We start from the raw sequence: 27,022 nt of genomic DNA, 5'->3' as shown, positions 1-27,022 counted from the left end.
TTCCCCTTCCAACAACACAAGAGATGACTCTACACGTAGACATCGCCAGATGGTCAATACCGAAATCCAATTGATTGTATTCTTTGCAGCCAGAGATGGAGAAGCTCTATACAGTCAGCAAAAACAAGATTTGGAACTGACTGTGGCTCAGACCATTAGCTCCTTATTGCAAAATTCAGACTTAAGTTGAAGAAGCTAGGGAAAACTTACCTAGGCCATAAGGCCAATCCCTTATGATTATATGGTAGAGGTGACAAATAGATTCAAGGGATTAGATCTGGAAGACAGACTGCCTGAAGAACTATGGACAGAGGCTCATGACACTGTACAGGAGGCTGTGACCAAAACCATCCCCAAGAAAAAGAAATACAAGAAGGCTAAGTGATTGTCTGAAGAGGTTTTACAAATAGCTGAGGAAAGAAGAGAAGGGAAAAGCAAGGGAGAAAGGAAAAGATATACTCAACTGAATGCAGAGTTGCAGAGATAGGAAGGAGAGATAAGAAGACCTTCTTAAATTAACAATGCAAAGTAGAGGAAAACAATAAAATGGGTAAGATTTCTTCAAGAAAACTGGAAATATCAAAGGAACATTTCATGCAAGGATGGACATGATAAAAGACAGAAACTGTAGGGACCTAACAGAGGCAGAACAGATTAAGAAGACTGGCAAGAATACACAGAAGAACTATACAAAAAAGGTCTTAACGACCCACATAACCATGATGGTGTGATCACTCACCTAGAGCCAGACATCCTGGAGTGTGAAGTCAAGTGGGCCTAAGGAAGTGCAACAAATTCTTGCAAATTCTATTTTCATTTTTATTCTATCACAAATATTTTCTAATTTCTCTTGTTATAGCCAGTGGAGGTGATGGAATTCCAGCTGAGCTATTTTAAATCTGAAAAGATGATGCTATTAAAGTGCTGTACTCAATATGTCACCAAATTTAGAAACTCAGCAGTGGCCACAGAACTGGGAAAAGTCAGTTTTCATTCCAATCCCAAAGAAGGGCAGTGCCAAAGAATGCCCAAACAACCAGACAATTGCACTCATTTAGCATGCTAGTAAGGTTATGCTCAAAATCCTTCAAGCTAGGCTTCAGAAGTACTTGAATTGAGAACTTTCAGATATACAAGCTGAGTTTAGAAAAGGCAGAGGAACCAGAGATCAGATTGTCAGCATTCAGTGGATAATAGAGAAACCAAAGGAATTCCAGAAAATCTTCTGCTTCATTGACTACATGAAAGTCTTTATGTGGATCACAACAAACTGTGGGAAATTCTTAAAGGGAAGGAAATACCTGACCACCTTACCTGTGTCCTGAAAAATCTGTATGCAGCTCAAGAAGCAACAGTTAGAACCTTACATGAAACAACTGGCTGGTTCAAAATTGGGGAAAGAATACAACAAAACTGTGTACTGTCACCCTGCATATTTAACTTCTATGCAGAGTCCATCATGCGAAATGCTGAGGTGGATGAATCACAAGCTGGAATCAAGATTGCCAGTAGAAATATCAACAGCCTCACATATGGAGATGATAACACTGGCAGAAAGCAAAGAGGAACTAGAGCCTCTTGATGAGGGTGAAAGAGGAGAGTGAAAAAGCTGGCTTAAAACTCAGCATCCAAAAAACTAAGATCATGGCATCCAGTCCCATCACTTCATGGGAAGTGAAAAAGTGGGGAAAAAGAAGGGGAAAAAGTGGAAATAGTGAAAAATAGTGGAATAGAAGGGGAAAAAGTGGAAGCAGTGACAGATTTCATTTTCTTGGACTCTAAACATCACTGTGGATGGTAACCACAGCCATGAAATTAAAAGACGCTTGCTCCCTGGAAGGAAAGATATGACAAACCTAGACAGCATATTAAAAAGCAAAGACATCACTTTGCCAACAAAAGTCTCTATAGTCAAAGCTATGGTATTTCCAGTAGTCATGTACAGATGTGAGAACTGGACCATAAAGAAGGCTGAGCAGTGAAGAATTGATCCTTCGAATTGTGGTGCTGGAGAAGGCTCTTAAAAGTCCCCTGGACTGCAAGGAAATCAAACCAGCCCATCCTAAAGAAAATCAACTCTGAATATTCATTGGAAGGTCTGATACTGAAACGGAAGCTCCAATACTTTGGCCACCTGATGTGAAGAGCTGACTCGTTGGAAAAGACCCTGATGCTGGGAAAAGATTGAAGGCAAAAGGAGAAGTGAGCAGCAGAGGATGAGATAGTTAGATAGCAACACCGACTCAATGGACACGAATTTGAGCAAACTCCGGGAGATACCGAAGGACAGGGAAGCCTGGCATTCTGCAGTCCGTGCGGTCACAAAGAGTCAGACACAACTTAGCGACTGAACAATAACAACACCTAGAATACTTTCAGAATAACAATACCAATTTTACCACCAATAATATGACTACTTAAAATATCTTTGCACTTCTTTTTGTCCTTAAAAGTATATACCACTTGGGATGTCACAGTCAAATTATTGTTTTTAAATCACTTGGATAGTTTGGGTGGAGTCATTGTACATTTCTGTAATAAAAACCCTTGTGATATGGCTTTATGTGGTAGAGAGAAAAAAATTTTCAGATCTATATGTATAAAAAAGAGAAGAGTACTCTGTGGACTTCTGAATTCTGAATTAAATGTAGAGCAAATTAGTGCATGTGCCTTAGTGACACTATTTGAAATCAGTCCTTGTGTTAATTTCACTTGGCAAGTACTAAGAAATGATGATCCCTGATGCCTATGGCTGCAAAAATACAACGTGGCTAAATTCTTTGGTTGCAATCTCTTCAAAGGTCATAAGATTATGTTACTCCACAAAAGTATCTTTCTGAATCTCTTTTTCTCTCACTTTATCTCTCCAAGTTCCTCTCCCCTTCAAAAACTTGTATCCCCATTCCTTCTTTCCCTCGTTGACTTTGTTAGCCTCCTCCCTCAGCAACTCACAAGCTTGTGTGTTTGTGTGTATACCTGCAAAGAGGAGCTGCTATATAAATAAGGTAATGAAAATGGAGGCCGTTGGGGAATAGACAGCTGCGAGGATCTGAGCTGGTAGACTGAAACACACACTCATCCTAAACCACTCAGAGCTCAGATTTCTTCTCTAGACAGCTGGCTTTTTAAGTCCTTCTGAAATACTCTACAAAGATGGGGGAGGGGCTGTGAACTACCTCTGCTATGGACCTTATTTAAAGTCAGCTATCTCCTAGATATGTTCTGAAGAAACTAAATGCAATATTCAGTATGGCAAGGATGAGGGTGCTGAGCTAAAGGTATACAACTGTCTAACTGTCTAAAGGCCAGTCTAACTAGACTAAAAAATTAGTCTAATTTTTAAAGGCCAGAGGGCTTTTAAATTATTGACAGTGCTGGAGGGCTGCTTGGAGTAGGCAGTGACTAGAATCATGTAAGCTCAAACTGGATAACTGATTTGCTGGTCATATTCCTATCCCTTCTCTGCCACTTGGCACCCTGTACCCCATATTCTTTCTAATCCTCCTACCCTCTCCACCCTCCCCACCTTCTCGCCAACACTCCAACACCCTACCCCCATCAACACTCCTGGAATTTTGGACTTAGCTATTTTTAAAACAGTCAACTCAGTAGCCACCTCCCTCCCCCGCTCAGCTGTCCAGTACTCCGGCCAGCCGTCTAGTCCCCCTTCCCCCCACACCAGACCTTCTCTGGTTCCCTGACCTCAGTGAGACTGCAGCCTGTCTGGGGACCTAGGGGAGACATGGAGAAAGAGACGGGGGATCCCCTGGCTGGAGCTGACTGATACAGTAGACAGTCATGGCTGGAGAATTGGATAGCAGACTAATGTTTGACCTCTGGAAACAGTAAGTCAAAATTAATTGCAATTCCTTTAAAAATCTTCTAAATTGAAGTTAGAATCTCATAAAATTATGACATAAACTTGGATGTCTCTGGTGCAAATCTAGGATCTCTTCCATACCAAGGTGCCCCAGTCTCCATTTCTCCTTCTGTCTTAAGCTTTCTGGCCTCTGGCCACTAGAAGTTTAAACCTCCATCTCTCCTCTGGGAGTCTTAGCTGGCTCCTCCTATTACCTCAAGACTTCTGATGAAGTCTCCTTCTTTAGTAGAAGTTTCCTACACCTCCTATTCTGTGGTTTTCTCACCAAGGCCAAATTTAGCTTCAGATGATTAGTCACTGATACCCTCTATCTTGTTCCTATTTATCAGTGCCCTTCACATTGGGCTTCCGAGGGTGAGGCTTACTCCTTGTTATACATGATTTCTGCCTACAACTCTAGTCCCATCATCTTGTTCTCCTTCCTGCATGACTCTCCCTCATTCATATCCCTAACTCCAGAGAGACTAGTTTGGCAAGAGGGAGTTAGCCCCTCCCCAAGCCTTGTCCTCATCAAAAGACTGACTTCCAAACTTGCAAAGTTAAGATCAATGGAAAGGGTGGTTCTTCAGTCAGATTTGAAGAAAAGTTGACTCATGAAGAAGAAAAGTTGACTCATAACAAACAAATATTGATTTGCATGCTTGGTTTGCATCCATTGTTCCATGAGACAGAGGGATAATTTTAGCGCTCTACAGTAGATGAAAGAGACTGGTTCCCTTTTCATCTGAATACTGATTCCAGAGATGGGATGTATATCCCACCCTTACTCCTCCTTACTGAAAATTCTGACACAAAGGAGGAAAATCAATGAATGACCTCTGGAGGGTGTCCCCCTCCTGATGGGGAAGGGTGAATAAGCGGTAGTCTCTGATGTATTTTCAGATCCTAATTCTGTTGGGGAGCCCACTGGTATGACTGAGATCTGATCTATCCACATGATTCCTCTTTTTGACATTCCTGCTGTTTGATAGCTCAGAATGGGGCAATACAGTGGACTCTGCCCTCCGAGTCCACTCAACCTTTCTTCCACCCCCACCTAGGGGTATTGCATAAGGGGCCTGAAAGTGGTCACAAAAGCAGGGCACAGAGGCTTAACAGCCTCGTGTTTAGTTCAGGGAGACCCATTTCCCCTAAACTCCAGTTAGCTTATTCTTTTCTTGATCTTCCCAGATTCTCTTCACATCATTCTGAACAATCTTCAACTCTTCTCTTCCCCATGCCCAGCCACATTTCTTTTTTCAGTCCCTTACAGGACGTCCGGTCAAAATTCACTAGGTAGGAGGGTCATCAGCTGGAAAGAACCGGAACCTGGGGGGACCTGGCTGGATAGGTATGGGGGATCCAGGCCAGTCCCCTAGTTCCTGGTCCCCCCATGGCAGTCCCCCAACTCTAAGCATTCTCACTCTCCTGCTGCTCCTCTGTGGACATGGTAAGGAAGGGTTAGGTAAGGCTTTGGGGGATCTAGGGGGTAGGCTGCTATGTAGGGGTGGGCATGTGAGCTTGGGTGAATGAGATGAGATGGGTGCTGAGGGGTCCCAGTCACTCGCCCCACTCTCAAATAGGTATATTTTATTCACCATTCAACTTGGGGAAGGGCACTGGGAAAGCCCTTGATCCACAGGCGGGAGAGATCTAGCAGGGCTTACCCATCTTTAGCAAGACTGAATGAGGACAAGACTAGGAAGCTGGGGGCTGGCGGCTGGGGACTGGGAATTGGGGGAGGCTCTCAGTTGGGTTTTAGGATCCGCTGCTATCCCCCCATGAGACCTGGGAGAATTATGGTTGAGGTTGCGCGGGGATCGGGGGACCAGCTCACACTCCTCTCTCCCTTCCGCCCTCAGCTTATTCTCAATGCAAGATCCTCCGCTGCAATGCTGAGTATGTATCTTCCACTCTGAGCCTTAGAGGTGGGGGTTCACCAGGAGCCCTTCGAGGAGGAGGCCGAGGTGGAGGGGTGGGCTCCATTGGTCTCTGCCGAGCCCTCCGCTCCTACGCGCTCTGCACTCGGCGCACAGCCCGCACCTGCCGCGGGGACCTCGCCTTCCATTCTGCTGTGCACGGCATCGAAGACCTGATGATTCAGCACAACTGCTCCCGCCAGGGCCCCACGGCCCCTCCCCCACCCCGAGGCCCCGTCTTTCCGGGCGCAGGCCCGATCCGCGCCTCTGGCTCCCCAGCCCCGGACCCCTGTGACTATGAAGGCCGGTTTTCCCGGCTGCACCGACAACCCCCAGGCTTCTTGCACTGCGCCTCCTTCGGGGACCCTCACGTGCGCACCTTCCATCACCACTTTCACACGTGCCGTGTCCAAGGAGCTTGGCCCTTGCTGGATAATGACTTCCTCTTTGTCCAGGCCACCAGCTCCCCTGTGGCACTGGGGGCCAACGCCACCACCACCCGGAAGGTCAGGGACTCAACTGCTCCTGCATGGTCACCCCAGGGTTCCACTCCCATGCCAACCCCACTAGTTTTCAGCAATGCAGCTCTATTCCCTTTCCTCCTGAACCACTCTCACATCTTGAATCACTCCCTCCTACCGAACACTTGCTCCTGTAAATCACTTTCCCTCCGTGGGAATTTCACTCCAATGCAGAAAAGAGCTGGGGAGAGGAAAGTTGAGAAGCTCTGGGTTGAGAAGTTACAGAAAGGAAACTTCCTTCTCCTATGGGAGCAGCTGAAGTTGAGCCCAAACAGGAAGGAAAGGGATTGCGCAGGGATGAAATAGTATTGGAACATAAAGACAGGATCAAGGAGTGAGGACCGTGATAAGCCTTGCATCTCTGCTGGGATCAGATCCTTGATTATGTACAATAATGAGGCCTAGCTGATGGAAGAGGGGAGGGTTGCACTGAGCCCCAAATAAACTGTTTTCCCTCTTGCCCTTACAGCTCACCATTATATTTAAGAACATGCAGGAATGCATTGATCAGAAGGTCTACCAGGCTGAGGTGGACAACCTTCCCGCAGCCTTTGAAGATGGTTCTATCAATGGAGGTGATCGACCTGGGGGCTCAAGTTTGTCCATTCAAACTGCTAACCCTGGGAGCCATGTGGAGATCCGAGCTGCCTACATTGGCACAACTATAATCATTCGGCAGACAGCTGGGCAGCTCTCCTTCTCCATCAGAGTAGCAGAGGATGTGGCCAGGGCCTTCTCAGCTGAGCAGGACCTGCAGCTCTGTGTTGGGGGATGCCCTCCAAGTCAGCGACTCTCACGCTCAGTGCGTAGTCGTCGGGGAACTATAACCATAGATACTGCCCGACAGCTGTGCAAGGAAGGGCTGCCGGTTGAAGACGCTTACTTTCATTCCTGTGTCTTTGATGTTTTAATCTCCGGTGACCCTAACTTTACTGTGGCAGCTCAGGCAGCTCTGGAGGACGCCCGAGCCTTCCTGCCAGACTTGGAAAAACTACACCTCTTCCCCTCAGATGCTGGGGTTCCTCTTTCCCCAGCAACCTTCCCAGCTCCACTTCTTTCTGGGCTCTTCGTTCTGTGGCTTTGCATTCAGTAACCAGGCCAGCATTCAGTAACCATGATGGGTCTAGAAGTGATTTGCGGATAGAGATTGGCAAGGGAGAACGTAAGAATCATTGAAGGGAAACAATGAGGGTAAGAAACACATGAAACAATAACTTTTTTCCAGAGTGAGAGAAGGCTGTAGTCTAGGGTTGAAATGATCACAGCATAAGGATTTTGGGCAAGGTTTCTGCATTCCAGACTTCAGTAGGGGCTCTTCACTAATTTTCCAAGTCTTGTTAACAGGAAACAAATTGTTCTAGTCCATCTCCTCCTGAAATCACCCCTACAAGCTTAGAGGTTATGGGGTCCTGAGGATCAGTAGAAAAATCAGTAGAAAACTTAAGGGTTGAGACTTTTAATAGAGAAGAACTGAAAGAGGAAGACATGATCATCACCCATCAGAAACTCAAAATCGAATGATATTTTCTCTTGGAAGGTAGAAAGAGGAGGAAATGATGAGGAAAAGAATCTATTTGATAAGTATAATGTGGGTAAGATGTGTTCTGCTTTCTTGGTTCATAAATGAATTGGGAGTTGTTTGGATTTTGGGTGAAGAGAATCTCTGTCTTTGGAGAATGACACAGGTAGGAAAGAAGCTATCATCCCCAACCCTAACTAATCTGATATTAAAGCTATGGAGTCTTCACATTGTTGTCTATGTTGAATCTCTTTATAGACGCTTAAGATGGCATGAAGTCAATGTGTTCACTCCACCGAAAGAGGGCTCAAAACCGTGAGATATTGTTCTGCCTTCAGGAAGTTTACAGGCTATTAGGGAGACAAACTGACTTACATGAAGGAGTGATGAGTGTGTAATTATTCACTAAATTCCATGATACTGTGAATTCAAATGGGAAGATGATTGAGAAGAACTCAAGAAATAATAAATAATAAGAGGTAATAGAGTAGATGAGATCGGAAGTGATCTTTGAAGACTGGGTAAGATTGGATTTGAATTAAGGATCTTCCAGGCAGGGGAAACCATCTAGACATTCAGATTCATGATTCAGTGAAGAAACCAGCAAAACTCAAATGAAGTAGATGAGAAGTAAGGGCTAGATGGATAGAAGCCAGATTATGAAGTGCCTTGAAAGTGGGGCCAAGGAGTTTAAATTCAATTAACAGCTAACAGTTATTGAGAGCTTAAAACCTGCCAGGCCATTTTCTAAACAATTTAAAATTATTAATTCATCTAATACTCACAACTCTCTAAGGGAGGTAACTTTCTTATCTCTACTGTTATATAAGGAAAATGAGGTACAGGAAGACTAAGCAATTTTTCCATAGTAACGCAGCTTACAGATGGTAGAGCTAGAAACTGAACCCAGAGAATTTGGCTTCGGAGACTTAACTTAATCTCAACACTACACTGTTCTGTCAAGGAAACAGCCATTGAAGATTTTAATTGTGGATGAGGCAGGGAAAGGGAGCTGCAGGCAGTGGCTGCCATCACAAAAACTATTTTCTTCTTTTGTCATATGAAACCCAAAAGGGAGAGCTGGAAAGTAGGGGGAAGCCCCAAATAGAAGGAATCTAATTTGTAGAAGAAAAGAAAATAGAAGCTGTTCTAGTCCAGGATGTTCTAAAGTAACAGTGCTTTACTCTTCCCTCTTCTCTCAGTTTCACCCATCTAACCTTTATATTGGTTAACTCCCCAGGACACACATACACACCAGCCAGTGCTTACCAGACAGAGCGTCCTTTTGGTCTGCTCTTTTAAATTTCTTTTGCAATTCTTTATCTTCTATTCCTGACTCACTATCTTCTCTAAAGACCGCAGCCACTCTGCCATTCCCACAAAGCACAGTCTCTTTACTTTAAAGGTGACCTGCTTCCCTGGTGGCTCAGATGGTAAAGAATCTGCCTGTAAGATACGGGTTTAATCCCTGGGTCAGGAAGATGCCCTGGAGGAGGAAATGGCAACCCACTCCAGTATTCTTGCTTGGAGAATTCCATGGACAGAGGAGCCTGGTGGGTTACAGTCCGTGGGGTCACAGAGAGTCGAATGTGACTAAAACACTTAGATAATCCAGAAAACAATCTGTTCTAATGGAAGAAAATTAGAGGAAATATATCCATTGCTGTTCTCACTTACAGATAACTTAGGCATTTTAATTCAAAACATCTTTTTGAGAAACTGCTCTTTATATTGGTTAACTCAAAAGAGTACATAACTTCATTTCTCAAAATTCCCTTGTGGGAATTTCAAGTAGGTTAAGAAGAATTTCATAGCCAACTGGGGAGTGAGATTCTTTTATGGCACCTGTCATTTGCCCAAACTCAGGGTTAACCCTATTACCAATGGAGTATTTGAAAATGAGTAGTTCAAAATAAGTACATGAAAAAATGTTCAACATCATTACTTATCATGGAAATGCAAATCGAATTTGAAAAACAAGGAGAAAACGCTACATAACCACTGGAATGGTTCAAATTAAAAAGACTGATCATATCAAGTGTTGGCAAATCGTGAAGCTCTGACATGCTATTGGTGAGAATGTAAATTAGTACTACTACTTTGTAAAATTTTTGGCAGTTTCTTCACAAGTTAAGCATAAACTTACCACACACTCTAAACAGTCCACCTCTAAGTATTTATCCAAGAGAAAGGATAAAGACTTGTATACAATACCACACAGCAATAAAGTGAAATAAACTACTGATACACACAATAATAGGATGAATCTCAAAATAAGAATGTAAGCGAAAGAACCCAAACAACAACAAAAAAAAGAGTACATACTGTATGTTTCCATTTGTATAAAATTATAAAAAGTGTAAACCAATATATACTGAGAGAAAAAAGATCAGTGGTTGCCTGTGAATGGTCAGGGGAGGGAGAGAGGGATGGTTTACAAAGACACATGAGGAAATTGGAATAGAATGTTCATTATCTTGATTGTGGCAAAGATTTCAAAAATCATGAAACTATACACTTCAAATATGTGCTGTTTATCAAACATTAGTACATCTAATAAACGTGTAAGTAAAATAAATAGGTAGCTGATCTTTCCTTCTTCCTTTGGTGGGTCAGTCAAAGGAAAGACTATTGTATGAAAAGGAAGATTATAACAGAATTTCCTTCTTCTAGGAAAACACAGGAAAGAAGAGGATGACAAGGCAAAGAAAGAGAGCATTTAGGGACTTCCCTGCTGGTCCAGTGGTTACGACTTCGCCTTCTAGTCCAGGGGGTGTGGGTTTGATCCCTGATCTGGGAACAAAGATTCCACATCCCTTGGGGCCAAAACACTAAAACATAAAACAGAAGCAATATTTTAACAACAAAACATAAAACAGAAGCAATATTGTAACAAATCCAATAGAGACTTTAAAAATGGTTCACATAAAAAAAAGAAGGAAAGAGAATATTTAAATATTCTATACTCTCTCTTCTATCATAAGGACCATATTCCTTCCTCCAGATTCTCAAGGTCAGGGATCATGGAAAGGACATTTTGTGGTTTAAAAACAAACTGGTGCTTCATTTTTGTCTTTCCACTCCACTAAGAGTCAGCAGATGGCGCTGATGACTAAAAAGAATTACCCAGTGGGGCTGGAGCAAGTCTTCAGGAAAAAGAAAATGAATTTCTTAGATTGTCTAATATGTTGACCAAATGAGAGAAAATATTAATAAGTATTTGACAGAACTGGCATTTCAGAAATAAACTTAATGGAGGCAGGTTCAAGAGGGAGTGGACATATGTATATACTTATGGCTGACTCACGTTGCTGTACGGCAGAAACCAACACAACACTATAAAGCAATTACCCTCCAATTAAAAATAAATTAAAAAAAGAAATAAACTAAATGTAGGTGCATAATAAACTAAATAAATTGCTTAAATAATTATGGGTTCATAACAAATAAAGGGTTGTTCAAGACATGAAACAGTCAAAATATACTACTTGACTCCACAATTGATGTTATTTATAGTGATAATATATAATTAATATAGTCGTAATTGAATTGTGGTGCTGGGGAAGACTCCTGGGAGTCCCTTGGACTGCAAGGAGACCAAGACAGTCAATCCTAAAGGAAATCCACCCTGAATATTTATTGCAAGGACTGATGGTAAAGCCCTAATACTTCAGCCACCTGATGCAAAGAGCCAACTCACTGGAAAAGATCTTGATGCTGGGAAAGATTGAAGGCAAAAGGAGAAGAGGGTGGCAGAGGATGAAATAGTTAGATAACATCACCAACTCAATGGACATGAATTTAAGCAAACTCTGGGAGATAGTGAAGGATAGGGAAGCCTGGCGTGCTGCAGTCTGTGGGGTCACAAAGAATTGGACACTTAGTGACTAAACAACAACAATAGTGATAATAATGTAAATATTGACTACTGATTTGGCCAAAATTGTGATATAACTCTATCAGGAGGATGAGGTAGGAGGAATGGGAAGGTAGGGATAGGGAGTATGGTGTAAGACACTTAAAATTTCAAATACTGTAGCAAAAAGACAGTATGATATGTCTAATATTGGGCTGCCCTGGTGACTCAGATGGTAAAGAGTCTGCATGCAACGCAGGAGATCCGAGTTCTCTCCCTGGGTGGGTAAGATCCCCTGGAGAAGGGAATGGTTATGCACTCCAGTATTCTTGCCTGGAGAATCCTATGGACAGAGGAGCCTGGGGGCTACAGACCAAGGGTCGCAGAGTTGAACAGGACTGAGCTACTGACCCTGTGGACTGCAGCACGCCAGGCTTCCCTGTCCTTCACTATCTCCCAGAGTTTGCTCAAATTCGTGTCAATTATTTATAAATTAAGAAATAAAAGAAGAAATATATAATTTAGAAATATGAGAGGCTTCCCTGGTGGTCCAGTGGTTAAGAATCTGCCTTGCAATGCAGGGAACGCTGGTTCGAACTCTGGTCTGGGAAGATCCCACATGCCAAGCAACAACTAAGCCTGTGTACCACAACTACTAAAACCCGTGCACCTAGAGCCTGTGCTGCCACTGCAACAAGAAGGTGGTGCACTGCAGCTAGAGAAAGCCCTGTAGCAATGAAGACCCAGCACAGCCAAAATCAACAAATTAATTATTAATTAATTCATAAAAAAGAAATACGAAGTATATACCAGATGAAAAAGTTGAAATAATGGAAAGATAAATAATTAGAGTGAACTGAGAACTGCTGTTTTTTTTGTGTAAGAATTAAAATTATGGGATTTTTGACTAAGTTATATTACATTATTTTGATTTTAAAAAAGAGACCGCATTTCTACCTTGGCCAGTCCTGAGTATTTCCCCTTAACTTCTTATACTTGTGGACACCTCCATCATTCTTCAAACCCACCCAACCCCCTTCCTACCCACTTCACCTTACCTTGTATACTTCATGGCAAGTTCCTTCCCACATTTCTTCTCAAGGAAGCAGAGATAATTTCCATGGTCCAGTAATGGCAGGTTCTCCAAATCAGTGCCAAGAAACTGCAGCAGCACTAAGGAAAGGAAGGAAGGCAGAACATTAGAAAATAATAGGACTTCCTCAGTTTTTCTGCCTACTCCCAAACCAAATTATTCATCATCCCCCTAATAGTTATTAGGAAGAAATAAGTCACATATGTTTCCTGAGATATAATCTATGCGTGCTTGAAGGGTGGGCTTTGAGAAAGTGAAAGAGAAATCAAGAAATATAACTGGATTCTGCCCCTACTGCAGGGTTACTGTGGAATCATTCTTTGCTACTGGTTCCAAAAGAATCAATCTTTTGAATATCAAGGGTTTTGTGGACTTCCCTGGTGGTATAGCAGATAAGAATCCACCTGCCAATGCAGGGGACACAGCTTCCATCCCTGGTCTGGGAAGATTCCACAAGCCTCAGAGCAACTAAGCCTGTGGGTCTTCACTGTAGAGCCCACAAGCCACAACAACTGAAGCCCATATTCCTAGAGGCCGTGCTCTAAAACAAGAGAAGCCAAAGGTAATGAGAAGCCTCTGCGCTGCAATGAAGAGTGGTCCCTGCTTTCCACAACTAGAGAAAGCCCTTGCACAGCAACAAAGGCCCAATAAAAACTGTGATTGGTCTTTGATACAGCACTCTTCTTTTACTTCTACCTGTGAGGAACTATTAAGTTGAATTTTTTAAAAAATTAATCAGTCTTTCATCCTGCCTTCCAGCCTCACTCCAGCAAAGAATCAAAAAGTCCTTTGCTGAAAGTGTAGCGCCTGAAACAGAAAATGTTCTGCCATGGTTTAATTTTCTCTTTATGGAGGTCACTGCCCTGCATCTTGGAGAAGGCAATGGCAACCCACTCCAGTACTCTTGCCTGGAAACTCCCATGGACAGAGGAGCCTAGTAGGCTGCAGTCCGTGGGGTTGCTAAGAGTCGGACACGACTGAGCGATTTCACTTTCACTTTTCACTTTCACGCATTGGAGAGGGAAATGGCAACCCACTCCAGTGTTCTTGCCTGGAGAATCCCAGGGATGGGGGAGCCTGGTGGGCTGCCGTCTATGGGGTCGCAGAGTCGGACATGACTGAAGCGACTTAGCAGCAGCAGCAGCCCTGCATCTACCACGACCAGCCTACAAGGAGAATACCATCATTGCTGGAGAAGAAACCAAAACCAGGATAGGCAAAGGGATGGGCTAAATATGCGACATATTAGCTGATCAGGCTAAAATAATCCTACGGATTGACTTTGACGCTTATTTAGAATTTTTGGAACACATAAACTATGCCAGGCCATAAGACAACATGGCTCCTATCTTTGGGGAACTCAGTTTAGTAGGGAGGAACAAATAAACAGATATATGATTAACATTTATAATATAGAGAAATACATCCAATATGCTATTGAGAACACAAAGAAAGTGACAAATCTGCTTGTAGAAATCAGAGAAATCTTTACAAAGGAGGTGACTTTTTTTTTAAAGGATCAGAGATGTGCTAGGCAAGATTTTCAAACCATAAATTCGATGAATTTCATCCTAGTTCTGTGAATTAAGCAAGCCTCTTGAGCTCTCTATATTGCAATATTCCTTTCTGCAAAAATATCTGCCTATCCGGTAAGAATCAAATGTTTGTGTAATTGCTTTATAACACACATGTGTATTTAGCTGTATGTACACTTTAAAAATGCATTAACACAGAAAGTTCTCTGAAATGGATGAAAAACAGAAAACTGTTTTAATATGTAATTCCTTCCTTTCAGTCATAAACACCTTCCTCTGCTCCTTCTTGAGATCAAAAAATCATCTTCCTCACTCAGGGAGCTGTCTGGTCAAGTTTCTAGTCTCAGAAACGCTTCTGTGTGGACTAAGGATCTCGATTTTGTTGTTGCTGTTCAGTTCGCTCAGTCGTGTCCAACTCTTTGAGACGCCATGGACTGCAGCACTCCAGGCTTCCCTGTCCTTCATCATCTCCCAGAGTTTGCTCAAACTCATGTCACTGAGTCAGTGATGCCATCCAACCATCTCGTCCTCTGTCGTCCCCTCCTCCTCCTGCCTTCAATTTTTCCCAGCATCAGGGTCTTTTCTAATAAGTCAGCTCTTTGCATCAGGTAGCCAAAGTATTGGAGCTTCAGCATGAGTCCTTCCAATGAATATTCAAGATTGATTTCCTTTAGGATTGACTGGTTTGATCTCCTTGCAGTCCAAGGGACTCTCAAGAGTCTTCTTCAACACCACAGTTCAAAAGCATCATTTCAATTCTATGCCACTTAGGTTTGTCATAGCTTTTCTTCCAAGGAGCAAGCCTCTTTTAATTTCATGGCTGCAGTCACCATCTGCAGTGATTCTGGAGCCCAAGAAAATAGTCTGTCACTGTTTGCACTGTTTCTCCATCTATTTGCCATGAAGTGATGCGACCAGATACCATGATCCTAGCTTTTTGAATGCTGAGTTTTAAGACAGCTGTTTTACTCACCTCTTTCACCTTCATCAAGAGGCTCTTTAGTTCCTCTTCGCTTTCTGCCATAGGGTGGTGTCATTTGCATATCTGAGGTTGTTGATATTTCTCCCAGCAATCTTGATTCTGGCTTGTGCTTCATCCAGCCCGGGATTTCTCATGAGGTACTCTGCGTATAAGATTAAATAACCAGGGTGACAATATACAGCCTTGACGTACTCCTTTCTCAATTTGGAACCAGTCCATTGTCCCATGTCTGGTTTTAATTGTTGCTTCTTGACCTGCATACAGGTTTCTCAGGAGGCAGGTAAGCTGGTCTGGTATTCCCATCTCTTTAAGAATTCTACAGTTTGTGGGACTTCCCTGGCGGTCAAGTGGTTAAGACTCTGTGCTTCCACTGCAAGGGGTGCAGGTTCAATCCCTGGTCAGGGAACTAAGATCCCACATGCCATGCAGCAAGGCCAAAAAATAAATAAAAATAATTAAAAAAAAAAAAAGAATTCTACAGTTTGTCCTGATCCATACAAAGACTTTAGCATAGCCAGTGAAACAGACGATCTCGATAGTACTTTATCCACTGGGTGGCAGGGCTGAGCCAACTGGATTACAGAATTGTGTAAGAAAGAACTTCTCAGAAAAGGGGAAGTTGGGTTAAGGACAAAATGTCCCATCTCCCTCATTTTTATAAACATCAGTACAGTCCAACTTTCCCTCATAGGAAAACAAACCATCACCTCTCACCGCCTCACCACCCTTGCTCTATACATAACTGGGCCATAGGCTTTGAGGAAGAGGGACTGGTTATGTTCAAGTGTAGCAGAAGGAACCGAGATTAGGTTTCTTATTGTTAATAAGATACAGTACTAGGTTCTGAATTAGTGGCATATTCTATTGCAAAGATATATCCCAATCTATCAATTTAATTTATATTTAATAACCTATTTTCTCTATGAAATGTACTTTTCTAGATGCTATGAAGAATAAACATATTTAAAAGGACACAGATCCTGCTCTCTAGGAATTCATTCCATAGGACAGAAAAGAAACTTTACATGTAAGTTCCATATAAGAAATAGTTTAAAAATATGGAATGGAGTATTCAAAGAGAATGGAATTCTATTTGGTTATAAGGTGAGAGATAAAGGGATTTGGGAATCAGGAAAGGTTTCATAGAGGAAAAGTTATTTGGCTGTCTACTGAAGAGTGGGTTCAGTTCAGTTCAGTTCAGTCGCTCAGTCGTATCCGACTCTTTGCGACCCCATGAATCGCAGCACACCAGGCCTCCCTGTCCATCACCATCTCCCAGAGTTCACTCAGACTCACGTCCATCGAGTCCATGATGCCATCCAGCCATCTCATCCTCTGTCATCCCCTTCTCCCCCTGCCCCCAATCCCTCCCAGCATCAGAGTCTTTTCCAATGAGTCAACTCTTCACATGAGGTGTCCGAAGTAGGATTTAAAAAAGTAGAGATGGGGAGGAAAGTCGGGCATTCCAGGTAGAGAGAAAAGTATAAGCAAATGCAGAGAAGGATATATTAAGGGAATGCGGTGTACTCAGGTTTGGCTGAGTAGAGTACATTTCTGAGGAAGTAGTGGGAAATGAGACTGGAAAGTTTAGTTGAGGTCACTTTGTGAAGGCTTTAAATACTAGGTTGAAGTATTTTAATTTGATTCAGTAAGCAGAGGGTTTGGGAACATCACAGAACAGATAGGAACTCAACTGTGTAAGATTAATCTGTTGGCTAAACTTGTCCCTTTGTAGCCTGGCTTCTTCTGTCACTAAAATGGTTTTCCTTAAGTTTCCAGAGGAAACCATGGTGATTTTTTAGGCCATATTCCCCTTGGCCATTCCTCCCCTTGGTTGAGGTTTATGGATTACAGCAGAAAGATCAGTTTAAAACTATCAAAAATAACTTATGCAAAAGTGTTAATAACAAGGATATGAATCAGAGTGATGGCAATAGAGTAAGAAATAACAGCTTCTAGAAAAACAATGGAATGATGGCCTCTTCAGAATCTGGCAATTGACTGAATGTGAGGAATGTCAGAAAAGAAGGAATTGAAGACAGTTTTTAGATTTTATGCCTCGATATCTAGGGGAACATATAATGGTCCCATTAAAAGAAACAAGAGTAAGAAGCGAACTTGAGCACAGGGAGAAGATTATGAATTCTACTAGACAAGTTGAGTTTGATGCCAACTAGAACTTTCAAGACAGGCCAGACGTTTCCATGAGTGATGTACAGATGGGCAAACTGAACAGCAAAGACTGAAGACAGAAAAGGAGAGAGCCAAGCAGAAAAGCTTTCAGTAGGGGAGAGAAGAAAGGAACTGCTGACAAGGGAGAAAAGGATAAAGTCCAAAAGAACATTTAAATTTACAAAGATGGCAGTTTTAAAATTATATAGAAGTCAAGGGGAATATGGCCTAAAAAATCACCATGGTTTCCTCTGGAAACTTAAGGAAAACCATTTTAGTGACAGAAGAAGCCAGGCTACAAAGGGACAAGTTTAGCCAACAGATAAAGTTGGTATAAGTTACTCTCTTAAGAAATTTAACAGTAAACAAGAGAAAACATGGGTGATAGCATGAAAAGGGAAAAAAATCTTTTGTATCATAAGGCTACCTTAAGAAATATCTTAAAGGCGTCTGCAGTAGCTTTGAACAAATTAATTCACCTCCTTTCTCTATCTTTCCCTGAAGTTGGACAACTCTCAGATCTTCTTTCCTTCCTCAACATAGTAGAAAAATAGAGACACCAATAAACATAAAATATGGACTTCAAGATGAGATGATTTCTTTTTCTTTAATGGCTGTTCTGGGTCTTCTAAACTGCTGGGGCTTATCTTTAGTCGAGGCAAGTTGGGGCTACTTACTAGTTGCAGTGCTCAGACTTCTCACTGGAGTGGCTTCTTTTGTTGCAGAATACAGGCTTCAGTAGTTGCAGCTCCTGGGCTCTAGCACACAGGCTCAACAGTGGCCCACAGGCTTAGTTGCTGCAAAGCATGTGGGATCTTCTCAGATCAGGGATTGAACTTGAGTCTATAACATTGGCAGGCTGATTCTTTCCCACTGAACCACCAGGGAAGACCCAAGATGAGTGTTTTTTAAATTTAGGTATGATTGACATACAACATTATATTAGTTTCAAGTGTACAATCTAATGATTGACATTTAGATATGTTGCAAAATGATCACCACAATAAGCCTAGTTAACATCTGTGATCATATTTAATTACAGGATTTTTTCTCGTGATGAGAACTTTTAAGATCTACTCTCTTAGTAACTTTCACATAAGCAATATAGCATTATTAACTATAGTCACCATGCTGTGCATTACATCTCTATGACATTTATTTTATGGCTGTTAAGTTTATACCTTTTGACTCTCTTCACCCACTTCACCTACTCCCTAACCCAGTCAACCAGCAATCTGTTCAAATGAAGTGGTTTTTTTTTGTTGTTGTTGTTGTTTTAATAATTAAACTGAGAAACAAGAATCTTCAGAAAACAAACTAGAGACAAGATTCTAGAAAGTGTTAAGAATCCTGAGTTTGGAGAGTGGCTCCACCAGTTACTAGCTATACATCCTAGAGCAAGTCTGCTGCTGCTGCTAAGTTGCTTCAGTCCTGTCCATCTCTGTGTGACCCCATAGACGGCAGCCCACCAGGCTCCCCTGTCGCTGGGATTCTCCAGGCAAGAACACTGGAGTGGGTTGCCATTTCCTTCTCCAAGAGCAAGTCTACTTAACTAAAATAAGAAAGTACCTCTCTTAAAAAAAAAAAAGACTGGTAGAGTCCCCTTTAACTTTAATATTTTATGGAAGTAACTCTCTTTAACAAAAAAAAAATGACTGGTAGAGTCCCCTTTAATTTTAATATTTTATGAGTCTTATCCTAAACCCTTTACAGTGAAGATCAAACAAGAAACCATGTGTTAAAGCACTGAGAAGCAGGACAACACATTAGAAAGAGTACCTACTTAATTTATTTATTTTGGCCACACCACACTCAAGGCATCTTAGTCCCTGACCAGAGTCTAAATCCATACCCTCTGCAGTGGAAGCAGGGATACTTAATAGTTGGGCTGCCAAGAAGTCCTCAGGAGTACCTACTTTAGATCAGACAAACCTGGGTTCAAGATTTTGCTCTACTTACAAATCGGTGACTGCAGGCAAATTACTTAACTCTCTGAGCCTGACTTAACCCTGAGTCACAGAGTTATTGTGAGAATTAAATGAAATAATCTAACCTTAAATCCTTCTAGAACAAGGTGACAGATGAATCTATAAATAAAATATTACTGAGATAATTATGTAAAGGACCTGGTCTATTACAGGTGCTCAGTGACTTGGAGGAATACCTGACGTTGATCAGCCTCAAATGCCACACTCTCTTTTAAACTTTTATTTGTCTCTAAATTAATATTCCCTAGAGGAAAATGGGAAAGATAAAAGGGAAATTTTCAGAGTGGAAATGAAAGTAGTGATTAAAAGGATAAAAAAGGGGGCTATTAGGAACCTTGAGTCTTTAGAGTCCTAGATGTTTATCAGAGCATAAGTTAAGGAAAAGAGAAATGCAAGCAGCTCCTTGTATTTAATTGGAACTGAGGGTAGAGGGCACTTCCCTCCCTAGAAGCTTTGGCTTTGCTCAACCACCTCCTGTAAAGCAAACAACAATTACCGCTTGGTTTCCTATTGATACTGGGATTGAAGAGGGTGGGGAAGGAACAGGTAAAGATGATCTAATCTGCAAAACTCTTGGATTTAGCCCTCCTTTGCTGTTCCTTACTGGACCTGCTGTCTTCCTCCCTTGCACCCCACAAATGTTTGTACTCTGTTTTCAGGACAGAAGTTTGTAAGATTTTTTTCTTCTTTGGCACAGGAACTGAGAAAAAGAATCAGAAGGCACGTTTTTATCAGAATACCAGGTTATAAGGTGAAAGGTTGTAAACAACTCTGTCCAGGACAACTCCATTTCAGAACGTGTCTTGGCTACAGGCCTGGTAGGCAGCAGCTGCCAAAGTGAAATCTTTTTCTGGCATTTAAGGGAACCCAGGCACAAAACAGCACAAACAAGTGGTCTGCACCAAGTTTTGCAAAACGGGAAAGAAAGAAGAAACTGGAGCCCAAGAGAGGGACTTAAAGCAAAAGAGAATGGTATTAAGATTTTTTTAAAAAAAGCAAGTCAGTACTCCATAGCTGTGACCAAGTAAATACTGGCATTCCCCTTTCTCTAAGATGTTCCAAATATATACCACCCTGGTCTGTCACATTCACCTCTCCTGCCTGCCCCTCAACATTTATGCAGTTATACATCACACACTGTTTAATAATATTGTCATTATGTATTTACTTGTCAACATTTTGGTATTTCAGATTTACATACACTTCCACATCTATCAACCTAAAAATTCTCTCAGAAGCTACAATTAAACATTTTACAATTACTTTAGTGAGAGTCTCACCTTCCCTGCTCTACCTACTTCAACCAATATTGCTGACCAACTAAAAACAACTCAGGCCTTATTGGTTAACTTTCTTAAACAGGGTGCCGCCTCAAAACCACACACCCTAAGGATCAACATGTTCCCCTTTTTGTTCTGGGGGTTGGTCCTGTGGGTGTGTGTTTTCCAGTAGTCTTGATGCCTGATTCTTGAGCTTGCTTAATAGTGCAGTTGGGTTGTAACTTGTTAGCCTTAGGGTGTCAACCCAGTTAGGGTGTGCAAGAACAAGTAAGAAGGATCCTTCACAGCAGTGAATAGCCATCTTCTTGCTAAGAGGGCAGGATCTCTACATATTCTAATGCTTCTTGTTTACTTCCCCATCTCAGTCTTGGGAACACTGTCTTCCTCTCTCTAGCACAAGAAATGAGATAATAATCTCCTGATTTTCCAACCCATGGGGAGGAACTCAGGAATCAAAGAAAAGGGAGAAGAATTCCTGTATCTGTGCACACAAGTCTTTCTTACTGCATCTCTGAAAAATTTCTCAGGAGTCAGCTCCTAAGGCACCTCACGGCCAGCTAGGGAAAAACCCATCTGACAGAGAGCCAAATAACACAGGATGAAGAGTCAAGGTTTCTTTTAGCTTTAACATACAGTGTGCTAACGATCCTTCTGTCTTTTCTTCCCTTTCTTACCTATTTCTAAACAGTTTAGGGGGGAAAAAAAAAACTTTCCAAAGACTGCAGAATGGTTCCCTCAAACAGAAATACGGCCATCTTTCCCTGACACTTTCCCTCTGACGATTGACAACTTTCCTGCTTTTAACTAACTTGAAGGCTGTGAGGAGTGTGGGCAGCAGATTTAGAGGTGTACCTCTGATTTAGTAAGTTGGAAGGGGGAGGAAGACGAGACAGTTAAAATAACTCAGGAAAAAGATGACTAGAGTGAAGCCTTTTTTTTTTTTTTTTTTTAAATTACTTTCCTGGAGAAGCAGGGAGTGAGATACTCAGAGCCCAAAGAACACACTTTAACGAAGAGGTAATGAGGTAACTGAGAGACCATAAATAAAGTGTTCCCTAACTCTGCAGATCAGGGACTGAAGAGATGACGGGATAAGTGGCAGGATGTGGATACGCCCGTACTGTACCAGTCCAGAGAACAGAGAGAACCGAGTGGAGGACGCAGGGGCAGAGGCACACGGACCGGAGCCCCCAGCCTCCAGCCCAGGGGGCTAGAAAGGGAGTGGGGGATGGCTAATCAGTCCCATATATTCACTTTGCTGTGACCGCTGAAGAGAGGTTAAAAATTTGTGACAAGTTCTCTTTTCCTTCCCACACAGCCGGGATTTTTTATGGGGGGAGCGGGGAGGAGCAGGGGGTTGTTTGTTGATTTTTGAGAGATGCGGGGCAAGAGAAGGACAAAGCGGATCTTCCTCAACAGTAACGACTGCACTCCCTGTCCTCCGCCCCATCCTCAAGTATTCTTGGAGCTCTGGGATTGTTTTTCACACGACTTGCGATTTGTGAGCCGGGAATAAACAGTCACCTCTAAATTAATTACATTGGCTGAGGTTAGGCATGGAATTCCATCATAAGCACATTTTCCTTTTACCTCAAAATAATAGCTACCACTCCAAAAGCATCCACACCCGCCCTTCGAAGACCACTGGCCTCGGATAGATTTTGGGGTCAGTGAAGCATTCCTTCCTTGGGCACACGGGAAGCCGCCCCATAGCCCCTCCGCCCCCTCCTCCCAGCCCCGCAGCGATGCACAACAACCGTTTTCCCCGCCAGGAGCACACTGTGTCCACGCGCTGCTGCGACCTCGCTGATTGGTAGGGCTCCTGGTAAACAAGGAGCGGGCAGCCAATGGGAGAGCTGTGCACGAGGGGAGCACGAGCCTCCAGGCCAGCGTTCGCGTGGACCTGCCTGCCGGGCTACTATATAAACCAGTTTCCGGCTCTCAGTTGCAAACTATCGTTTCGTTTTCTGAGGTGGAACGCATTAAGCCTTCCCGCCGAGATCCGGAGCTGTCCTCCAGCTGTTAGAAAGAAAGAGCTTATTTTTCTTTTGCAATCTCTTGATACAACTCGCGGCTTACATTTTTGGGTGGACGTGTTTTCGAAAATTCAGTAGAGAACTGAAAAGTGAAAAAGTTTTAACTTACAGCAAAAGGTCCTTTGATTGAGAGTTTTGTTTTGTCCTCATTTTTAACTCTTAAGCAGACCCAGTCCAACATGGTGATGTTCAAGAAGATCAAGTCTTTCGAGGTAGTTTTTAACGACCCCGAAAAGGTGTACGGCAGTGGGGAGAAGGTGGCTGGCCGGGTGATAGTGGAAGTGTGTGAAGTCACTCGAGTCAAAGCTGTCAGGATCCTGGCTTGCGGAGTGGCCAAAGTCCTGTGGATGCAGGGATCCCAGCAGTGCAAGCAGACGTTGGACTACTTACGCTACGAAGACACGCTTCTCCTGGACGACCAACCAGCTGGTAAGTGACCCAACTGTTTGCTGGAGGGTGAGAGCGGATTCAAGAAGAGAATTGATACGGATAAAGCCCACACTGTAGATCTTAAATTGCTCGGGTTGTGGGGTTTGAATTTTGTGTGGCTTCTTTATCTTTTTTAGCTTTAACTTGCTAACCCCTACCCCCACCCCCAAAAAAGGGTGATTTGTGCAACTTCTCAGGGTGCTGTGTTCTGTGGGTGATTCTGAGGGATGTTGACTTAGCTATTGAAAGGTTTTTATGTCTTAATAAATTGCTTGTTCTTTGCTTGCTTCTTGTTTGAGATGATGATAGGTTGAGTCTTTCAGCACTGCAGGGCTTTGCAACTTTTTGCTCAGCGAATGCATCAGAATCTCATTTAAGAACATAAGGGGTTCTGCATTACTCTTGCACGCTGCCCAAGAATTCCTTATTGCATAGAGGCATTTTAAGTATAACAAGAAACCTAGAAGCTTCTCCTTTTTCTCTTCCTTCAGGTGAGAATGAGATGGTGATCATGAGACCTGGAAACAAATATGAATACAAGTTCGGCTTTGAGCTTCCTCAGGGGTAGGTAACTAAATGCATCTGTGATCTTATCTGTCTGTAAAAATCTTTCCCTCTTTTGATCAGTTACTCTTCTTGGAGAGCATTTTAAAATTGTTTCCTTTTTCTTGATAAAGGCCTCTGGGAACATCTTTCAAAGGAAAATATGGGTGTGTGGACTACTGGGTGAAGGCTTTTCTTGATCGTCCCAGCCAGCCAACTCAAGAGACAAAGAAAAACTTTGAAGTGATGGATCTAGTGGATGTCAATACTCCTGATTTACTGGTGAGATTCATTTTAAAAGTCTCTTCTTCTGGGTTTCAGAGATAAGTAGTTAGGTTTTTAGGGCATTAAAGTGAAGCCCGTCAGGGAATCAAGTCCTTAAGTCATCAAGGTGGGAGAGAAAACTACCTACTTTAAGCAGTGGAAAGAGAAGCAGAGAAAGGATCTCTAGAAATTCTCAAAACGTCTTTTCCCACTTCATTCTATATAGGAACCTGTGTCAGCTAAAAAGGAGAAGAAAGTTTCCTGCATGTTCATACCTGATGGGCGGGTGTCTGTCTCTGCACGAATTGACAGAAAAGGATTCTGTGAAGGTAAAAATCTAGTGCTGAAAATGAGAGACCCTTAAAACAGGAACTGTGGGTTTGGGAGTAAGGGCAGGAGGCAGGGACAGATTAAAAGTCATGGATTGCACTGAGCATCAGTTTTCATCTTTCTCATTGCCAGGTGATGAGATTAACATCCATGCTGATTTTGAGAATACGTGTTCCCGCATTGTGATCCCCAAAGCTGCCATTGTGGCCCGCCACACTTATCTTGCCAATGGCCAGACCAAGGTGCTGACGCAGAAGTTATCATCAGTCAGAGGCAATCATATTATCTCTGGAACCTGTGCATCATGGCGTGGCAAGAGCCTTCGAGTGCAGAAGATCAGGCCTTCTATCTTGGGCTGCAATATCCTGCGAGTTGAATACTCCTTACTGGTGAGTGGGTGGATGGGGTTGGAGAAAGAAATTGTTCATTGGTCTAAACGATAGTGGTGTTTCTCCAGATTTCTAGCCTAACAAACTGATGTCTTCCTTTCTAGATCTACGTTAGCGTCCCTGGCTCCAAGAAAGTCATTCTTGACCTGCCCCTGGTTATTGGCAGCAGGTCAGGCCTCAGCAGCCGGACGTCCAGCATGGCCAGCCAAACCAGCTCCGAGATGAGTTGGGTAGACCTGAACATCCCAGATACCCCAGAAGGTGAGCCAGACACCTGATCTCATTTTTTTCCCTCTGGCCTGGGTGGGTTTGTAAAATTGTGGTTAGGCTTTTCTTGGCTGGACTTCTTATCTCCATGCTTTCTCTCTCTAGCTCCTCCTTGCTATATGGATAGCATTGCTGAAGATCACCGGTTGGAGAGCCCCACTACTCCTCTGCTAGATGACACAGATGGTTCTCAAGACAGCCCTATTTTTATGTATGCTCCTGAGTTCAGGTTCATGCCACCACCTACTTACTCTGAGGTGAGAATTGTCATTTACCACTACATTTGTCCTAAGCCTTTTATAGGAAGTTAACTTCTTGGGATTGCCAGACTGGATTGTTGTGTTTTTTCTTACCCAAACTAAAATACTCTTTCTTTTCTTCCTCCCAGGTTGATCCCTGCATCCTGAACAACAATGTGCAGTGAGCATGTGGAAGAAAAGAAGCAGTTATACCTACCTGTTTCTTTTCATCTCTCTTCCTGGACTCTTTGATTTTTTTAGAGACTCAACAGTCTCCACAGTGGGGTACAGGTCCACCCCAGCCTCTGACTCTCCAGTGTAGGAGGTGATCAGCAGGCAATCTCCTGGGCCTTAAAGGGTGCATATTCGTCCTCAGCCAGCGAGATGATGTGATACAGAGTTTTTTGCTAGATGGGTTTAAAAACACATTAGAAAAAAAACTAAGGCCCATCCCATTTTCTTGAATCTCTTCGAAAATTGAGGCATTTTCAGTAGTTTTGAGTAAGGGGTAGAAATGGCATCCTGGAATGGTGTTCCCACGGTAAAATTGAGGGGATTATATAATAGAGATACTGTTATAACAATAGATCTTGAACCTCTGCCATGTGGAGGAGAGCCAATTTAGCAAACTAAGTTAGTGAAAAGAAAAAATGGTCATGGCCAAAACTTTGGGAAAAGGATATTCTTAAAATCATTGTTCCCCACTGTTTGTACACTTACAGAAAAAGAAAAGCCCTCCAGAATTGATTGGGTTTGGACTCTGGAGCAAGCTTCCCATGTGAATTAAAGGGGAGGAGCTTTAAGTTTCATTGTTTAGAAAGTAGTTTTAATCAGTCATAAAGCAGTAGTATCTGTGCCCCACCAGAGGTCTTAAAAGCCATTTTTAGAGCTTGTTGCACTGTATTCTCCTGTTGGCAAACATTTTTATGTGGGAGAATGTTTTTTTCTTTTCTCGTGTGACTCCTTGGAATTGATTCTGAGGCAATGTCCTTAGCACTTTAGTTTGTGTCAAATTTGGGGTTTTTTCCTTTCTCAGATGTAAGCTAAAACTGGTCTACTATGTCTCTAGGGGTAAGCACAATGACAGGGAAAAAAAAAGTGTTCCTGCTTTTGAGACTTTGTCCCAGTGTACAGAATTCTGCATTTCTGACACTGATCACATGAGAAGGGTTGCTGCTATCAGCCTTGCCCACTGTGACTTCTCCAAACCCAAGGAGGAACCCTAGATAAAATGCCCCAACACTGTGATGAGAGCATCCAGATGTTGCCATGAGAAACCAGAAGGCAGATCTTCACAGAAGCCCCAAGGGCTCACTTCCTGCCCAGTGTTAGGAGACAGGGTTGTTGACAGCCCCTGTCTCACTGCAGCCTCTAGCACTTGGTCAGTCACTCTCCGCCTTAGCACTTTGTTCACTGTCCTGTGTCAGAGCTCTGAGCTCTATCTACCCTTTTCTGAAAAAGTATGTGGGCTGAAGGTGGTTTCATTTTTTGTTTTTTAATTGTATATCTTTTTGTATGAGAAAAACTATATTTTGTACTTAACCAGATATATTTTTCACCCCAGGTGGGGGTATTCTTTGTAAAAAAAAAAAAAAAGAAAATAAAAAGTTTTTTAATGGCAAAAAAATGTTTCTCTTCTTGTCTGTAAGATAATATTGAAATTAGAAAGAAAATGTGCCTAAAGGAGCTTTCCCCCTTACTTCACAACTCAGATTGTTGAAAACCCTATAGAGAAACCATTTCTTATTGATCCTAAGGACTATGGTCAGAATGGGGGTGAGGAGGGAAGGAATTTGAGCTA

General features: G+C 42.6%; 2 protein-coding genes and 1 long non-coding RNA gene across 7 annotated transcripts; 2 read left to right on the top strand and 1 right to left on the bottom strand.

Annotated features, from left to right (window-relative positions):
* Positions 1 to 3,617: 3,617 nt before the first annotated feature.
* HJV (hemojuvelin BMP co-receptor) lies at positions 3,618 to 8,046 on the top strand. Of its 4 annotated transcripts, none has more exons than XM_069602964.1 (4): positions 3,618 to 3,845; positions 5,123 to 5,309; positions 5,722 to 6,284; positions 6,769 to 8,046. In XM_069602964.1, exons 2-4 carry the CDS (start codon positions 5,213 to 5,215, stop codon positions 7,390 to 7,392), a joined length of 1,284 nt encoding a protein of 427 aa, XP_069459065.1. In that variant the 5' UTR covers positions 3,618 to 3,845; positions 5,123 to 5,212; the 3' UTR covers positions 7,393 to 8,046. The 4 variants fall into 4 exon arrangements, with proteins under 4 accessions (XP_069459065.1, XP_069459084.1, XP_069459073.1 ...); XM_069602972.1 differs by having other exon boundaries at positions 3,643 to 3,845; positions 5,105 to 5,309; XM_069602983.1 differs by lacking the exon at positions 5,123 to 5,309 and having other exon boundaries at positions 3,640 to 3,845.
* Positions 8,047 to 10,131: 2,085 nt separating this feature from the next.
* Positions 10,132 to 18,253, bottom strand: LOC138447416 (uncharacterized). Of its 2 annotated transcripts, XR_011259828.1 has the most exons (4): positions 18,134 to 18,253; positions 15,276 to 15,426; positions 12,733 to 12,847; positions 10,132 to 10,649 (listed from the first exon to the last, which is right to left on the bottom strand). It is a non-coding gene; the product is annotated as an uncharacterized lncRNA (long non-coding RNA). The 2 variants fall into 2 exon arrangements; XR_011259830.1 differs by lacking the exon at positions 15,276 to 15,426.
* A 3,603-nt stretch (positions 18,254 to 21,856) lies between these two features.
* On the top strand, positions 21,857 to 26,848 carry TXNIP (thioredoxin interacting protein). The gene is made up of 8 exons (XM_069603002.1): positions 21,857 to 23,189; positions 23,681 to 23,753; positions 23,867 to 24,014; positions 24,223 to 24,325; positions 24,459 to 24,715; positions 24,820 to 24,976; positions 25,088 to 25,239; positions 25,371 to 26,848. Exons 1-8 carry the CDS (start codon positions 22,940 to 22,942, stop codon positions 25,404 to 25,406), a joined length of 1,176 nt encoding a protein of 391 aa, XP_069459103.1. The 5' UTR covers positions 21,857 to 22,939; the 3' UTR covers positions 25,407 to 26,848.
* The last annotated feature ends 174 nt before the right edge of the window (positions 26,849 to 27,022 follow it).

Source organism: Ovis canadensis, chromosome 1, assembly GCF_042477335.2.
Source record: "Ovis canadensis isolate MfBH-ARS-UI-01 breed Bighorn chromosome 1, ARS-UI_OviCan_v2, whole genome shotgun sequence".
NCBI classification, from domain to species: domain Eukaryota; kingdom Metazoa; phylum Chordata; class Mammalia; order Artiodactyla; family Bovidae; genus Ovis; species Ovis canadensis.
Note: the sequence above shows the minus strand (reverse complement) of the source record. Positions and strands in the feature narration are given on the sequence as shown.

Coding starts and splice junctions, on each gene's coding strand:
- HJV (XM_069602964.1), top strand. CDS start 5,213: ATGGGGGATCCAGGCCAGTCCCCTAGTTCCTGGTCCCCCCATGGCAGT. Junction 5,310..5,721: donor GCTGCTCCTCTGTGGACATG/GTAAGGAAGGGT, acceptor TTCCGCCCTCAG/CTTATTCTCAATGCAAGATC. Junction 6,285..6,768: donor ACGCCACCACCACCCGGAAG/GTCAGGGACTCA, acceptor TTGCCCTTACAG/CTCACCATTATATTTAAGAA.
- TXNIP (XM_069603002.1), top strand. CDS start 22,940: ATGGTGATGTTCAAGAAGATCAAGTCTTTCGAGGTAGTTTTTAACGAC. Junction 23,190..23,680: donor CCTGGACGACCAACCAGCTG/GTAAGTGACCCA, acceptor CTCTTCCTTCAG/GTGAGAATGAGATGGTGATC. Junction 24,977..25,087: donor CATCCCAGATACCCCAGAAG/GTGAGCCAGACA, acceptor TTCTCTCTCTAG/CTCCTCCTTGCTATATGGAT.